This window comes from Alosa alosa, chromosome 10 (genome assembly GCF_017589495.1).
Source record: "Alosa alosa isolate M-15738 ecotype Scorff River chromosome 10, AALO_Geno_1.1, whole genome shotgun sequence".
Lineage (NCBI taxonomy): Eukaryota > Metazoa > Chordata > Actinopteri > Clupeiformes > Clupeidae > Alosa > Alosa alosa.
The window spans coordinates 11,590,174-11,608,435 of NC_063198.1; the positions used below are offsets into that span (position 1 = coordinate 11,590,174).

General features: G+C 41.8%; 1 protein-coding gene across 5 annotated transcripts; it reads right to left on the reverse strand.

Annotated features, from left to right (window-relative positions):
• Positions 1-2,768: 2,768 nt before the first annotated feature.
• Positions 2,769-18,125, reverse strand: zhx3a (zinc fingers and homeoboxes 3a). Of its 5 annotated transcripts, none has more exons than XM_048254086.1 (3): positions 18,107-18,125; positions 5,671-9,284; positions 2,769-2,851 (listed from the first exon to the last, which is right to left on the reverse strand). In XM_048254086.1, exons 2-3 carry the CDS (start codon positions 9,081-9,083, stop codon positions 2,818-2,820), a joined length of 3,447 nt encoding a protein of 1,148 aa, XP_048110043.1. In that variant the 5' UTR covers positions 9,084-9,284; positions 18,107-18,125; the 3' UTR covers positions 2,769-2,817. The 5 variants fall into 5 exon arrangements, with proteins under 5 accessions (XP_048110043.1, XP_048110041.1, XP_048110040.1 ...); XM_048254084.1 differs by lacking the exon at positions 18,107-18,125 and adding an exon at positions 16,934-16,986; XM_048254083.1 differs by lacking the exon at positions 18,107-18,125 and adding an exon at positions 15,723-15,929.
• Between the last annotated feature and the right edge of the window lie 137 nt (positions 18,126-18,262).

Consider the following 18,262-nt stretch of genomic DNA (forward strand, 5'->3'; position numbering starts at 1 on the left):
TTGTTTTTATTTTTGGTTTCTTTTCCAAAATGGTATGTGAGGGATATCAACTTTGCCAAAAAATAGTCTGAGTTACAGTTGTAGGCAGTTTTATTTTTAATTGTGTAAAGAATGAGAAAATAACATATTTTAACATGAATTGTAATGTGAATTCTCCATGATGTTTTATTCCATTGTTTTTGTTTTGGATGCAGCGAGGGTGCGAAAGTGATTGAGAAGAGTGTTAACACAGGCAGTTTCTTATTCTCCCTCTTTTTGCCCGTGTATCAGATCTTTTTCATAATCTCCAATCATGTTTCATTTAATTTGTTTTTGTTTTATTTTCCTCATTTGTAGGTTATTTAAGAATAAAAACCCTACAATTCATTCCTCTCTGGCCCATTTCCTGTTGTCATTGTGTGCCTATGTTGGGTATACATTTTTACAGTACTTGTGGAACTAGTGTTTCCTTCTGGGGGAGTGCCACTATCTCCAACTCTTTGGGGAAAATTAAAAGGTATGCATAAGGGAAGACATTTTGTGTCCGTCGGTCTTCGTGAGCCGCTTGGCAGTGGCTGGATGAAAGACTTCCTGTGTTCCAGGAACCCAGCGAGGGGAGCAGCAAGTCTGTGCTGCTCTGAACAGGGCCCCGCAGGAAGAATCGCCAGGGAAGAAAAGACCCACACTGTTTGTCTTGGAAAGAGGGGGCCAGAGTACATGTAGCGATCGCTGGCTAATGCCTTGGGCTAGAGTTCATCCTTGCACTTTTTTTCCCCCCCTCTTATTTGTGGTCTTTAGGAAGGGGAGTGGGTGAGCCCACTTAACCAACCCTGACAGCACTATATTGCCATTCAGATGGGTTGACCATTAAGTGCAGGGAGAGATGTGATGTACAGACAAAAAGTTATTTGGGGTGGGGGGGGTTACTGAATCCCACACACGTCGTCCGCTATCCCCCCCTTGAGAAGATGGAACAGAGGAAATTTCTGCAAGTTCTGTAGAGAAAGTGGTGCCTTAAGGAGGTTAACAAGGACAAGCCTGACTAAATTATAATTTCCTCCATGGCAACATCAGGCACAGTGTTGTATAGGTTTTCTCCCAGAGTGTTGACGTTTATCCCCCTTCCCCAGATATTCCTTGTGAATGTTTGGTTTGTTTATGTTCACCATAATTTACATCCCAATATCTGCATCTCAATAAAAAAAAGCTGTGGTCCATGAAGTAGACAGACTGTTAAAACAGCATCCATCTCGTGAGTTGGAACTTGTTTTATGCTTTTATTTGTTCCCCAGGTTTTGAACATTTTGCTTGTCGGTGTTCAAAATAAGATCTTAAGGGTTAGTGTAACTCTATCTGAATGACAAATGTTAATAAAAAACTGAATTATTTGCATTTACTTAAAAGTACACTTGGAGATGAATACACATTATGTACTGGTGGTGTGTGCGTGTCAAAGAAATTCAGCCCAAGTTTGCTGTATTCCATTTATTCTGTAAAGATCTTGAATGTGTAGAAAGGGTAATACAACTGTGATTGTAGTATGTGAGTTCTCAGTCAAAAGTGATCAGGATAATACTGTAAGCCCAGATTAATCTTTGCTATTGTTCAGAGAGACCAGACTTGACCACATTCAATACTAATGCATACACCAGAAAGGGATGTGTCCACTCTCTCTTTGGGATGGTTTAGCACCTTTCTTAACACATAGCAGCTTGTTTAGAGATGCAGGATAGTTGCATTCACATTGTTTAAATCAACATCGAATTGTCAGCAAACACAGAAGTCCATTCAGCAGAGCTCTTCATTTGGCTGTCTAGCTAGGATTTCTTTCTTTTTTTTTCCAAGTCCACCATTTCAAGTTCTGCATCATATTAGTCTTTCTTTCTCTTTTAATTAGATTAAACATATTCAACATTTCAACTGTTTTTTTTTTAATACAGAAGTTTTTAGTACCTTTCTGAAAAATACAGCAGCAGACTCCCCGGCAGGGATTTCTAGCCATTAATTTATAGACACCTTATAGGGTCTTTGCAGCACAGTTGCTGTGGAGTCAGTCACTGTAAAACAGGGAATGGGTGGGCAGAGTATTAAGGCAACGTTTACATGTGAAACAACTCAGAAGTGTGCAGCAGACACCACTAAAGCAGTCAAATATGACTTAAGCCTCTTTTTTTACGTTTTACCTCTAGTTTAAAAAAAGTTTTTTTTTTTTTTTTTTTTTTTAGCCGCTGTGAGATTTTTATTTTTTTTTCACTAACAATTATAGAGCTTAACATAAAATACAGACTCACTCTTATCTGGAATTACAGTGATAACAGGAGAAATACATTTAAAAATCCTTTACGGATATAGTACAATTCAAGGCAGTGCTGAAGTACTGATAACTAAAAAATAAAAGGTAAGAAATATCACAATGTCACAACGACACCTTCTTGTCCAGTCATTAAAAAAAAACAACAACAAAACAACCCTTATCAATAGTGCAGTTTCAGACATGGTTCACCACAGTCCCCCCAAAGAGGTGGGTTTATCTTTCCATATTCCTCCCTCCCTCCATCCATCCTTCTGGTCCTTCTGTGGGCTTCTCTCTCTTTCTCTCTCTTGCGCACGCGTGCACGTGCTCTCTTTCTCTCGTACATTCTTCTTCTACGTATCCCTCCCATCCGGCGGGGGGGTCTCATACTGCCTTCACAGACTAATTACAATCACGTGTGCTGTCATAACGAAAAACGAACCCACAATGGTTAACAGTAAACCCCCCGTCCCCTTCTCCCTCCCACTCCCCTTTGCACCCCTCCCACCCCCAGGCTCCTGTTCAGCTTCCGCTGCCTGCAGTCATCACACCTTCAGCAGTTCCCTCCTCAGACTGTCCCTGGGCACAAACAAACACAAACGGCCATCAGACCTCATTGATATATATATAAAAAAAACACACACAAAGTATAAAACCCTAAATGCCAAGTGAAACATCTCTGCAAGGCCTCAAACAGTTGGTTGCCTCCTCATTTGCACAATTTTAAATATAATCCCCTGGAGCCATGACATTTTCACCATAAACAATTTTCATGATTTATTCACATATATTATCACGCGCTCTGAATCTATAATTCAACGGCCCGAGCCCCATCAGAGCTAAATATAGCTCCTTAACACAGACCTCTGATTGTCTGAGCATGCAATGCTATACAAGTATTTTGTTCTCCTCTCCCTTTCTGCTGTGCTCTATTTTTGACAGATCACAAGATATTACCTGCCATAGAGACTAGTTGACATTTTATTTGCGTGTTTTATTCTATCACAGTTCTTTGACTCTCTGAAGAAGAAAAAAAGTTGAAGACAAGTGTGTGATCTAAGATAAATAGAAAGTGGTGAAGAGGAAAAACAGAAGCCCTCTTATTATTTTGTTAAATGCTGGTCAAACGAATCATAAGGACCATTTCAAACTAAAATAGGCTAATGGTGTGCTACCAGTGGGGTTTCAGCACATGGGTTTTACAGAGGCCTGTGTTTGGGCTTTGACTGATTTGTTATCTGAATCTGACTGTAACTGTAGTAGTGTCATACTTGTTTATGGAATGTTTACAATCTAAGGCCAGTGGAATAGTCCATTGCTGGCAGACAAACACACGCCATGGTGCCAAGTAAGTATGAGAGAACTTGCGGTTTGGTATCAAAAAGAAAAAGAAAAAAACACTTATAACTTATAATGATAATATGACATCATCAAAAGACAGAGAATATTCTTGGGGAGAAACATTGGAATGTTTACTTCAGTCTATCTGCTATTCATCCAAGCATCACCAGGAGGAGGACTCTTGGCTGCATTAATCACGGTTCATCTCTGACACTTTCGACTGTTTTATGTTCTGAGCAGAAAAAAGAATCTGGCTCTGAGGACACATCTTCCTCACGCTCAGAAACAAACACATTTTTTTTTTCATGTGACCCCAGAAACCAATGAAACATTCAAAATAAGCCACATCTATTTAGATTATGTTGTGGAGAAGGCCATAAAATTAAACATATCCCAAATCAGAAAGTTGTATCTTGCATTCAGCTGTATTTGTTGAAATACTGCTATCGCTACTACTATAAAAAATAACTATCAAACATATAATTATATAACATTTATATACTTCCTCATATGTATTTTAAGTTAAAAACAAACTGATCCTCTGTTTTTGTCTGAGGCCTCAGCTTCTGATTTTAAGATATACGGTAACATAACAGTTCTGGATAGACCAACAGTAAGAACAAGTAGGCTAAATCCTCAAAGCATGTACAATCCATGACTTCTCTACTTGAAGATATTATTTACAGGTGGTACTTTTATTAGATACCTTGAACTGAAATAAACAATGCACAGGTGCCCTGACTGTATCTCTTGGTATTGTCCAGCAACAGGGAAGTTAGACACTGGTGCCAGTGTCTGGTAGAAACCCAACCTCGACCAACCTTTATAGCACAAACAGAAAACTGATATCTGGTAGACTGATAATGATAATACAATAGAATATAGATATCCTACTTTACCCTTATTTCAGTTCTAGTTCCTGCTAGAAAAAACTCAGCATAATAGATTTAAGTTTATTTGTTGTTTCTACTGCTGTGACGATGAAACATTTTATGGGCCCCAATTGTTTCACATGAATAAGCATGTCTATTGTGTCACATTTTTTGTTGCCAAGTTTCTATTTTTGTTGTTCTTATTACAGGGCTGGTACCTCTTTGAATTGTTAAAAACACACAAGAAAGACAAAGAAGTTAACTTGATTGGCACTTCTGATTAGGGCTGTCACTTTTGTGAAAAAAATCCTGTTCAACGCCAAATATAGGACAATCCACGAACAACTAACAGGCATTAGGGCCTAACGTAAAGGGGCGCTTTGAAGGCGCAAAATGGCGTGAAGTTTCGCGGCACAATGACAAACAGGAGTGCAACATTCTCGAAAAACAATAAGCAGAGTGGACTGCCATAACATGAAAACATTACTGCAGGCTTCAACGCGTGGCTGCGTTTACAATTAGAAATGTCAAACAAATTTAAGCCTCGAGAATTCACGACTGCACAGTTTGCATACCGCTTTGTCCTTCTCCATAGTTTGATATACCCAAACCCCGAAGTGCTTCCATATAGAACTCCTCAAGTTATTAGGGCCTATCACTCGTATCTCTCATGTAGCACAGGTTGATCGCGTTGTCCTCAATTATTTGGTAAAACACCAGCAGCACAGCAGCCGATTGAAAAAGCTGTTTCCGGTGCGTAAAATTGGTGGGAATTTTCTTTTTAGCTTTCGCAATGCTTACTGCACTCGAATTCTTTGTTATTTTTCTGCTTGTTCCTGAGTTTTGTTACATCTATCTTTTTCATTTGTTTAATTCGTTTAAAATTAATAGTGTACATATTTGGTTAAAATCGATTCCCTATTTTAGTTTTCGAAACTTGTGTTGGTTGGTCCAATCGATTGTGCAATCGATTTTCGAACGTAAAGTGACAGCTCTACTTCTGATGCACAAACAACAACCCATTTTGAAGAGTGAAAGAGAAAAAAATGTGTGAACCCAAAAATGTGCTAATTCATTAGCTGTAGTGCCTAGGAGGTAAGTTTGCACCAGCGATTTAATCGCACATTATCATAGTTATCTACTGCTAAAGCTTTATTTTGTTGGGAACACACTTGTGGGACTCACCTAGACTGTTTGTCTTGGGCCTGGTGCTCCCTAAAACTCTGACTGTCGATAGGCTGCTGGTGCTCTTCCCCCTTGATCGCCCATGTATCCTGCATTGGTGTGGCCACTCTTGTCACGTCATAAGCCTCATCCCTCCCATCTAGGCCTTCTGGATCTCCAGACTTCAGTAGGGAGGACAAGTACCTCTGTGGGCCCTCCAGCGCACAAGCTTGCTCCCGTTCGAGACTATCGCATCCGGCCAAACTCCTGGACAGATCCTGCACCATGAAACTGGTCTGGTCATCCCTAGGAGTCCCTGTGTGACCTTTCATGTTGTTTCTCTCCTCCTCTGTGAACCACACTCTAGCCTCCGCCACTGTGCTCTGGTAAGTGTCAAGCCATGGTAGTTGTCCATTCTTGTGGATTCGACGACTGTCACTGAACCAGCGCACTACCTCTGACTTATGGAGTCCTGTGACCATGACCAGCTCATCCAACTGCTGGTTGTTTGGCCATGGGGTGCTGGCAAAGGTCCTTCGAAGAAGGTGCATTTGATCAGGGGTTATCCTGTCAGAAAGAAGGGAGGAGGATGGTGATGACATCATTTTCGAAATGTCCGATTCCTGCTCAGGTGACATGACCGTCAGCCCATGTTTGGCCTCTGGATCGGCTACCTTGAGCATCTTTAGGTTAATCTTGATGGGGTTGACTTTTGGCTCAGGGCTTCCACTTTTGCACTCTGATTGTTCCTCATCCATTGTGTACAGTTCCTTCATTGATAGTCTCTGGCTTGTGACCTGTGATTTGAACTGACCATCCTCCTTGGTTAAAGTGGGTGGAGAGTGGAGAGCCCTGTCACCCTCGTCTTTCTTGTTCTTCTCATCTTGTCTCTGACAAGCCTCCCTCTTTCGCCTCTCAGAGAACCAGCTGTGGATCTCTCGACGGGTCATCTTGGTCTCTGCTCGAAGTCTGTCCACTTCAGCCTCATTTGGCTGAGGATCCTGACAGAAACTCTCCTCTAAGGCAATCAGCTGCAGTGGGTCACGCTCTTTGTAGCTAACAGCAGTGAAATCTGGGGAAGGTAGTCGGGGCACTTTATGTGGAGTAGCCGATACAGGATCTTGTTGCTTCAGCAGTGTAGGAGGAGAGGGGCTCAAGGTGGGCTGGCTGTTTGGGCCGTTTCTCAACACTGGGTTATCTGCAAGGTCCAGTGGGAGAATGGCAGAACTTGGCAGTGGAACATCATCAAAAGGCATCTCCAGAGAAGAGTGTGATCCTTTCATGTTGCGGTCATGGTAACGCCTGTCACTGAACCACTTGCGAACCTCTCTCATTGTTAGCCCAGTGGCAGCCATGAGTTTTTCCACCTCGTTCTGGTCCGGGAACTGGCAGTTGGCATAGCTCTTTTTCAGTGCTTCCAGCTGTTCCTGGGACTTCTTAGCTTTACCAAGAGAGGAGTCAAGGGAGCTACAAGGTTGGGTGGGGAAGTGCAACAGAACTGGTGGTGTCTCTACCATTCCACTTTCATTGCTGGTGAGGGGGGAAGTGTTTGTGTTCTCAGAGCTGAACTTGCTGGTGTGGTTTGAGATATCACTATCTTCAGTATTGCTAGTTCTCAATGGGCTGGTGCTAGTGTTGCTATCACTGTTAGATATGCTGGCATTGCTGTTTTCGTTGGTGTGGCCGGGGCTCTTGCTTTGGCTACCGATGCCTCCATTAGCGTTAGGGTTGCAGCTTGTAGCTTTGCTGGTGGGGCTAGTGTTTTGGATACAAAAGGTGTTGCTGACAAAGTTGCTATAAATGCTGTTCAAGGCACTGGTACTGCCATTGCTGGAAGTGATGCTTAGACTTGAGCTGTTACTGATTGTTGGTTTGTGATAATCATTGACACTACAAACAACAGCTAAGCTGCTAATATTGTCTTTGCTTAAGCTGCTAACTCCAGCCTCACTCTCAGGCAGCTTGGTGTTTGAATATCCAGCCTGTCGGTGAGCAGATGCGTGACTGATGTTGCTGCTGATGATGCTGCTGCTCCGGCCGCTACTTGAAAAATTGCTGCTCACAGCTTCAAGTATTGCACTGGTGGCAGCTCTGGGCTGTAGATGTGCTGTTGTTCTGACCACTGACTGGGGCTTTGCTGGAGGCCGTGGGATCACATTGGACTGAGTGACTATGACCCCTGGCTTCCACCTTCCAATGACACCTTGTGGTGCCAGGGGGGCACGGCAGTTTGGCCCCACAGCGGCTGACTGGGTGGCCGTTCTGTGTTGGGGGATGCTGTAGTGGGGCTGCTGTTTCTGTGAACCTTCAGATGTTGCCTGGAAAACTGTGTTAAACATCCTTCTCCGGGTGTCTTCAATCTCCTCTGGGGACCAGCTAATACCTTGCTTTAGACGCTGAGCAGTGAACCACAGCTTGATTTGTTCCTCAGGGAAATCGGACACCACGGTCAGGTAACAGAGCTCAGCTTTGGTAGGGTAGGGAAACTTGCTGAAGGATGTCTTCAGGAAGCTGCTGCAGTCCATGGCAGCATCATAGGCAGGGATACTGCTTAGAGGAATCATTACCTTGGGGAGGTTGTTGTTTGGATCAGAGGGAGGAAAGGCGTTGAGTGGGAGAGACGAATTTGGAGGATTGACTGGAGTGGTAAATGATGGTCGTATGGGACCTCTGTTCTGCAATTTCAGACTAGGAAGTGCACCTGCTCCACTGACAATTTGCATGGCAGATGAGATAGGGGGCCTCCCAAGGGATCCATTAAGTGCTGTGGTCTGTATATGTGCCAACACAGTGGGGTCTCTGATCTCCACAACTTGGTCACTGTTTGGGTTAACCCTGTACACCTCCCCAGAGTGGGAAACCTTAATCTTCATGTGCTCCTCCATTGTCTTGGTCATCTTCATGGAAGATGTCTTGGTGGTGATGGAAATCCCACAGTCACCAGGGTTTTCTTTTGCCCCCAGAAGCAAGTTCTGTTCTACAACAGTTAACCCACCTTTCTTTGAGACTCGGAGGGAGGTGCTCAAGGAGCTCCCGGCTAAACCAGTTCCAGGGTGTGTCTTTGCATTATGTAAGATTAGGGCCTCGAAGCATGATGCTGAGACCCCACAATTCTGGCAGTGGAAGCTTGGCTGTGCCCGGAAGTCCATGTGGTGGCTGTCCAGATGGTCGAGGAACGGCGTCAGGTCTCTGGTCTCAAATCCACAGGGTGGGCAGCTGTATGCTGCCTCTGTGGTGGCAGGGTTCTTCCAGGTGACATTGCCCTGCTTTCTGGGAGGGGCATGTATTTCCTCCTCCTCTCCAGAGATGCTGAGAATGCTGTCTTCGGGAATTGTGGGTAGGAGCTCCGGCAGGCAGCCCAGTATAATCTCCTCTCTGTGTTTGCTTTTGGATGGGATCATGCAAGGGATTGTGGACTTCCTTTTGCTGGCCATGGCTGTACATGGATGGCCAGAGGGGGTTGTGCTGATGGGAGATGGGTTCACTGTTGGGACTTATGACCGGTTTTGGATAACTGTAGTGAGTGAGTGGACTTCCGTTTCACGAGCCTGCCATGGTATGGTGGCTATTACTCGTTCATCTTAAAATTTTGGAACTGCTTCCATCTGATACACGATCAGCCACTCATTGGAAACCTGTGTGATGAAAACATTACATTATATGATAACTCTGCATACTCTATTTAAATATTTCAGAATTATAATAATTATATTTGCATTAGTGTTCAACTTTGCTAAGCTGTTTGCAATTTTTCTTGTTAAGTAAAATTCAGCATTTTTAACATTGTATTTTTTCTTAGTAAATATAAAACAATCTACCTGGAGGTCATTATCTGTCAACAGTGGTATTTAACATTCAAACTGAAGATCCTACAAGTCTCACCAATTTAAGAAAATATTTCCAATAAGCTAGCCAAAGGCTGTGGAGCAACAGTGAGCTTGTGCTGAGTGAAGTGTGCATTGTGTCTTACAGAAGTAATGCATAACATGTATCTTTTGGAATAGATATCCTGTTTTCTAGTTTCACATTAACCTCCAGCTTATGATATATCACACTAGCAACACTTTCTTATATATCACACCTTCTCATGTGTGCAACATTAAGTTTAAAATATGTCAGATGCACTGTCATATACACAATTTGGACAAACAATAATTTCAATGTGAGACATTTTAAAGTTATTTCTTCATTTACTTCAAACAGTCAAACAAAGCATAGTGCACAGCAAGTCTTCCACAGCTCTGACAACCTTGCTTGTGCCACCAAATGCAAAATTTTACTGTACTTTATTGCCTTAGTGTAAAGCAGTTGGGTCTTGTCAGGATAAGGTTCATCTGCAGTTCAAAATTTTCCGCCTGTTCTGTTTTAACAATTATGTAAATACCTTGTAATGATTGTTACTCTGGGCAATTTACCATATGCAGCCCAGATTATGAGAGGAGCATAAAATATGAAAGTGAAGGAAGCACAGTATGTCTGAGATTCTCTTTCCCTACTTTCTCTTCCCTTACCCTCTTACCTCCCACCCCAACCCCCATCCCCCGACCCATCTCCTAACACAGAAATGTCATGACGTGGTGGTTTGTGACAGAGCAAAAAGCTGTCTTCCCTCTCGCACTGAATCATCTAAATTAAGAAGTGTCATAATCTTTCTCTCAGCAACAACATTAGAACAATATAGACAATGCATATATGGAATTATTTTCTTAATTATTTACAGAATTTCAAAATTAATAATTGATGGGACTTTTCCTTTTGGGTCTGTCAAGCTTTTTTAAAATGTGAAATAAAAACATCATGCTTGTTGACAGGCAAAAACAATGTGTTGGGTCTGTCTTCTGTAGTGAGGCAGAAGTAACCTACCCCAATATACCTCACATGAACTCAATAATGCATAGTGCATGATTATTCACATGTGAATGCATCTCCTGTCTGTTTGCAAAGCCTATAGTAACACAATATTATTTTAGACAACATGCGTACAGTTACAGAGAGCCTAAACTCTACGGTGGTCACAGTGAGGGGTTATGTGTTAAATGCAAGGCTTGCCTTCTATTCCTATTGGATTGAACATCTCTCCCTCTAGTACAATTTCACTCTGTTATCATATTAGACTGCAAGAATGTGTTCTGCAAGGCAATGGCGCTAACTGTACGTCTGAGCTTATCTGATCAACTGACCGCCCAAGCTTGATTGACGTAGGTTAGTCTTGGTTAAACGTACTGCTGTTCAATAAAGGCTTCAATACATGAAGTTCAGGTGCGGGAGAGAATTCATCAGATATACAGTGTGGCCTCCACGTATTTCCCTCACTGTGGTCTGCTGCATTGTAAATAAAAGATGAAACCATTCCAGAATTAAAAACCCCAAGTGACGGCCTGGAGTACACTGTGCTCCCAGACGGACTGTGACGTCTCTTTTTTTCTCATGACGGCTGCCTTCCTGCCAAAAAAAAAAAAAAAAAAAAAAAACACAGACCAAAAAAAAAATCTAGGTCACCAGCATCTTAGGCTGTAATCCCGGCCCTCTGCATCCAGACACAGGCATTTGCTGAATGTACAGCCAGTGGAGGGGTCATGATGCATTTCATCAGAGCTCAGTTAACCCCTTATGGGGACCTTAAAAGCCTCTTCACTGCCACCAAACCGGGATTAGCCATTTGCCGCTAAAATGATGTATGATGTTAATTTTTCATCCATTAATACCCCTGGCTGGCATAACAACAGTGTCTCTATGCAGCACGACCTTTAAAAATGTCACATGCGATAACAAATGCTCGACCGTCGTTATTTCAAAATCTAACTAGTGAGATGAGCGACCAGAGGTAGAATTTCACTACAAAACTGTCCATACAATACTATTACATCAACAATATCATGATATGATTGAAATGGCATTGGCATTTATGAACCAAGCGAAAAGCAAGACTCTCTCTGCTTTGGCAGTCAAGAGAAGAAGATGAACACCGAAATACCCACAAAGACATATGCTGTCCTGGCGACTGTCCTTGCCAAGAATCCAACTCTTTGCACAGTTATAGAATCCACCACTCGACAAGTGGAGGATAGTTAAAAATGTTACATAAAAAGCAGGTCAGTCATCAAAGAATGGGAAGCTTTATCAGCCCATTGGACAGGACACAAGACAAGCTCTCCAGACAGGGAGACACTGAAAAGGGTGCTTTCAAAAGCATGGCCTCGTGTTTCAGCTGTGGGGTGGACCGGGTCATCCGCGACAAAAAACCTTCCCCAGTCACCATGTGTCCTGATACAGCTCACACCTCATTGCAGAACTGAAACCCTTTTAACCTTCTCACAAACTGGGATGTTGCAAACCAAAGATGGGAATACATATCCACAGGTACACACAAATATAAACTTGGCCCTTTTTGAATTCTGTACAAAATGGCCCTGTGACTAAAATAATTTTATTTATCAGCCAGTTTAAACAGAAAACTAGGAAGAGAAAAACATTCCAGGAAACGGTAATAATAAACGTCTAACATTTATGCATTGCATTCCAGTGTTTCAATGTTATTTGAGGGCCCTGGATATTTCAAAAAACAGCACAGCTGATAACTGTCTCTATTCCATATTTCTCAACACATACACGCACACACATTGTCTGTTTTTATTTTTGCCTTACCTTGTGTGCATGTGTGTGCGTGTGTTTTAGAGAGAGGGGGGGTATATAATCATATAATCATTTCCCCCATTATTGTCTAGGAAAAAGGCTTTCAAGAGAATTCTTTATATTTAGTTGGATGCACCAAGCACCTTAATGAGCCTACAGTGTCACAGAGGGCCCAGACAAAAACTTCCCTGCCGTGACCACCTCTGTCAGCATAGCAGCGCTGTGTCAAAAATGCCAACTGAGGGGCTAGCTGTTACCTTGCTCCCCATTTGTTCTTTGTTTTGTTTTAATTTTCTCTGTGAAAACACTTGAGCAATATTCGTACACATGCGTTGCTATCATGTGTCTGTCTGCGCATATGCGTGCTCATGGGTAATCCAAGAAATATTTGTGTGTCCACATTAATTATGAAAAGATGTGAGCCACATTGAGACATCCTTCTACCATTTACCGTCATTAAAGGACATGTCTCATTAGCAGAATGCTAACAAAGCAGGTCTTTGAAACGCCTTCAGCTGTCTGTCCTTGGTCAACCTGTATGTGGATATTTGTGAGTGAGTGAGTGTGTCAGTTGGTGAGGGTGTGTGTGTGTGTGTGTGTGTGTGTGTATGAGCTGTAGGTTGTCCCCTCTTTGCCCCCCCTTACCTCTGTGACTACCGCATGGTCTGCAGGGAGACCAGTCAGCAATGCCACTCATGTGTTAAGATTGCCATAGCAACCCCTACTCCTTGCCTACACACACACACACACACACTCAAGACAAGATGCCCTACCCCTCCCAATAACACACACATACACACACACTCAGCCCCCCACCTCTCTTACTCACACTCACTTGCGCTCTCTCACTGACTCTCTCACACACACACACACACACACACACACACACACACACACACACACACACACACACATACTCCAAGGGAACACCTCTTGTGCCCTACCGCAGACACAGTTTCACAGGGTTTTGTGGAGCAGTCTTTGTGTAAACCCTCATTCTGACTAGTCGGTACCAAATGCCCTTTTTCATCGCTCCATTTCACTCCCTTCATTATTTCGTTTTGATTGGAGTGTTCGAGAAATGCATGCAATTTTTAATGGCATATGGGGTCTTCCGAAAGACTACGAGCACATTGAATTAGGCATAAAAAGGGCCTGATGGCGATGTAGCGCTGACATTTTTGACCGCCTGGCCACTTATGTATTGACAATTTCCTTATGTGGTAGGAATCACGTTACTCCACCCATAAAAAAAATCTGGGGTAAAATTAGATATTCTTGTGGTATGTATAAAACACATACACAGGGACAAAAATTTGGTTTAACAAGCAGTAGCAGCAAGCTGTTGACAGCCTGTTAAAGGGGGAAAAATGCTGAAAAATCCAAGTGTCCTATGCATTGTCCAGTCGAAGTCAAAATGGTTGATGTCAATGCCTCATGCTAACAGCCAGCTTGGTGCGAATACCAGCATCCTCTCACTTGACCAGACCCTTCATTGCGACGGGACACTCCTGCCAATTGAGATCACATGTCTATTTCAACTCCGCTAACTATAAATGCCTGGCAAAGGACAGCCATAGGGTTTCATTGAGGATTTGACAACAGACTCAACTCAAACTCTGAGGCAAAAACTGTAAATCAAAGCAATCAGATACAACAGGATGTTTATAGCACTCAGTAACACAGTTGTGACCACTGACGATGGGGAGGTGGGGGAGGCCAAGATGAAGAATAGACCAGAACCACCACCCACCTCCCAACAATATGATTTGTATTTTTGTAAAGGACTGAGGAAAATTATATAGCAATGTTGAGCAGTGCTTTGAAATAGATCTGGTTGGCATTAGCCTGTTTCTCTTCTCTGAATGCAAGGAATGTAACATACTCAAACTCCAAATCATGACCATATGAACAGACCACTGGCAAAAAAAGAGAGTATTGCATTCTAGTACAGAAGATCTTGAACACAAAATTGGACTGTTACAGTATTTTGTAACAGAAAAAATGTCCACTACCCTAAATGTTACCAATGGCAACTGTTGGCACAGAGACCCTCCTGTCCAGTCTTGTTTTGCAAGAATACAGATACTCATTGGCCTCAGCTCTGACCAGAGCTGTTCACTGTCCCTAATTGCAAAGATTTGCGATGAAAGGCAATATGGCTGGCCTGATTAAAACAGTTCAGAGGAGCCAGGAGGATGTCCATTCTCTGATGTTTCCATCATAGGAATTGACATTCACGAACAGATACAACACTGAACAAATTCACAGGCTATTTGTCAACCTCAGCCTCTTAAAAGTATGGGGTTTATTTTGGAGGATTGAAGAGCATCAATAGTCATGCCAACAGCCAGATATACATTATGTAATTTAGCCAAGTATTGTTCATGGCATTTAACACATGTAACGTTTACCACATGCTCCCCATATAGGCTGCTGCGTCTTGAGATATGTAGGCATATTATAATTTTATGGGAGCCTAGTTTTTTGTAATTAGCCCACATTCTGTATATTAATGCGGATCAACCAAGCGACCCCTTTCACGACTAAATGCCCTTGCTTACCAAACGCAAGTGAACTGAACAGTTATCCTGCCGAAAATCTCATTGGCTGACTGAATATTTGGAATAATGTGCCTCTTCTCGGAAACAGAGGTGGAACTCGTGACAATGCAGACCTGGTTTCAGAAACCTACAGATTACTCTAAAAGGCGAAAGCTACGAAAAACCGGTGTTTACCCTATGGGTTCAAGGCAGGTTTGTAAGAGTACTTGCGAATAAAAATCATAACAATACGTCCCAAAGTTGTAGGTATCACTCAAATACCTGATTCATGATAACACCCCGCTACAGATAGTGAGTTAGACTACCGATAGACTATACGATTTGGCACCACCTAAAATAATTAAGGACCTACAAGCCATTTTGCACTTTCATTACTGTACTCTTCCTTGAATGATACGTTGTTACTCAACACTTACCTTCCAAGGAGAACGACCAATGGTGCTTTGAAATAACGACTCGCCATATGAACCCTCAGCATTTATGATATATTCTAACCTCTGAAAAGACACGTTGTAGCGTGCGAGTAGGCAAATTAGAACCAGATAGAATGTTGAGTAAATTCTCGAGAATCTAACAAACTGGTGAGTTAACCCTTTCACTCCAGAATACCTATCCGGAAAACGCTTGCAGCGGAGCATGCCGGATAGTTAGTCTTATCGAGATGGGTACTGTCGATTCCCAAAAATTTAAGTCAGCACTCCCCATCTACTGTCGCCATTTTATACATTGGCGACTTCATGTAAACTGCCCTGACTGCTGCTCCGCATAGGAGTAGAATAGCTAGCAATGACAGCTTTAAGTAAAGCAACTTTGGGAAGGCAAAGCTAAACCGAATACATAGGCAACGTCTTGAAGTAACAAGTTAAAGTTTCCTACCTTATAGCTCGTCCGGTAAGAAGAAATGGAAATCCGTTATTAATACAGAAATGAATAACATTAGATTAGCTCTGGTCGGTGTCTCCGACTAGGAGGAGGGGCCGAGACCTCTCCTCAGCTGAACCCGGTGAACTGACGTGAACCCGTCAGTGACCACAGCAAGGTACATCAACTCCCTATGGCACACTGTTTATGTCGGAGAGACACGGACGGTGAAATGGGAACGGAAAAAATATACAGTGTGTGGTCCAAACGAGCACGTGATTCAGAGCGTCACCCAAACCCAAAAACCCTTTCCCCTTGCCTAAGCGTAGCCTAAACGCAATGGACACATTAGACATACTTTTGCCGGCATTTTGAGGAGGTTTGAGGTTTCAGGCTACCAAAAATACCCATGTCGTCCAAACAGAGGAGCTCAATTCTGTCAGGTGTCGGTTCAGATAGTGAACTTATCGAGAAATATAGTTTGAATGACGACTATTGCTATAAGTAGATTGGTTGATTGTTCCCTCTCATTTCTTTCTGAACCAACAAGTTTCATATATTTCAAATCTATTCAAATGTTGATATTGCGTGGCGTGTGTGAACTTGTCTTATTTATACAACTTAGCCCAGAGTATATTTCATTAACTGGTTAGACCAAGGCCTGTTGTCCTAATAGGGAGGGTTAAGTTGTAGGTTGGCACTGAAATCAGAATGTTCAGACATGGAAATATAGGCTCCAGCTGTAGGCTGGGCTTTCAGAGCAAAACATCTCCCCCGAAGAAAAAACGACTGCCAGAGTCTATAATGCCAACACACAGGCCTTCATAAATCTCCATATCATAGCCGATCTTATGCGTAAAAGGCGTGCGTAAAAGGTGTAACAAAATGTCAATAGCAACCATGTAACTACATTGTAACAAGGATGGATTTTTATATGGTATTTTAGTTTTCTTTGACATGAATTGAACACTATACACGTTATATTTACATATGTCTCTGAATGATCACTTCAAAACAAATGATACAGAATTATCCTGTGATATCATCATATCATCTATAAAATTGCCATCATACACAGAATGTATAATGTAGCCCTATACAGGGACAAGGCCTATTCTACAAACTAGGCCACATATGGCGTCTACCAGGAATATGCTAAAATGTGGGTTAGTCACAAATATCTCCCAAATATCATTGTCATATCTCAAGCACATCTGTATACTGACCTGTTATAATCCATTGGGAGCCATTATATGTACAGGTAAAACCTAAGGATTACCTGAGGATTAAATAATGAAATGGCATTTGCAATCTGGTGTTACCACTGAATAGCAAAGCTTATATTTAATCAGAAAGAGATCATTCCAATCATGAATTTGTATTCATGTTAAAACATTGTCATAATTTTCACAATACAGTTCAGATATATATTCTGCATAATTATATACTCAACTCTTTCATATTATTGAGCAGATGATTTATTTTTAAACCCCATATGCATCATGAAGGAAAATAACATTTTGTTCAGTCTTTCTTTTTCTGATGCCTACGGCAGTTAGTGAAAAGCCTCCCGCTTCAATCACACACCTGACTTAGACAGTTGACAGAGTTGACCTATTGGTGGTGATGCTTTTGAAATCAAGACAGGTGAATGGTGGAGGAAATGCAAAAACAATCCTCACAGATGTGTTTGTGTCTAACAGTCCTCAAAATATTGTCTTGTGTCATTTAGACATGTGAAGGATTTTCATTTCTGCTTTGTCTGCTTTCTCTTTGTCAGTGAGGGGAGTTAATCATTTAGCTTAACAAGAATATTGAGGAAAGTAGTGCTTTATAAACAATTAGCTACCATATACACAGCAGCAACAACTAAATATTCTGATACTTTTTTTGATTTCACATATTGAATGTGTCTTTCTAAATATTTTCACAGGGATTTAATTCAATCCAATTTAGGATAAAAGCTGACATAGTGAAAGAGCAACACATTCTATGATGCTCATGAGGTCAACATAATGATTCATGATTTTCCTGCATATAACCTAATTAACCCAAATGTAATATTGTTTCATTGTCTGGGTCTGTGTTCTATGTCACTGTTGATGATTTAAAACTGGTCATTTAAAACTATTTGAGCTCTATAGAAACTACCATGACTGGCATTACCATTGTATATCAATGTACAACACTGTTATAATATCTCCTTGAGTGAATTTTTGGGAGGGTGATGAACATGATCATATAATACTTTTGTGCATATTATATAATATAATGGATTTTAACAGCAAAAAATATCAACAAAGAAAGGGATTAAATTAAATAAAACATACAACACATTTATTAGCAATTGTTCTGTGTTCTTCTGGGCCTTTCTAAAAACAATATTTAGTGATACCTACCTTGGCTCAGAAGAGTACAGACTGCAACTCTGGAGTCTCCCTGGCCTGCCTTGTAATCATGAGTAGCCAAACAAAAATGTAGATAATATACTGTCATCACAGGAAAGGAAGCCAACAACTGTTGTGTGTGAAAGGGAAGGGGCAGGGCATGTCCTT

Coding starts and splice junctions, on each gene's coding strand:
- zhx3a (XM_048254086.1), bottom strand. CDS start 9,083: ATGGCCAGCAAAAGGAAGTCCACAATCCCTTGCATGATCCCATCCAAA. Junction 2,852..5,670: donor GCCCAAGACAAACAGTCTAG/GTGAGTCCCACA, acceptor GTTTGTGCCCAG/GGACAGTCTGAGGAGGGAAC.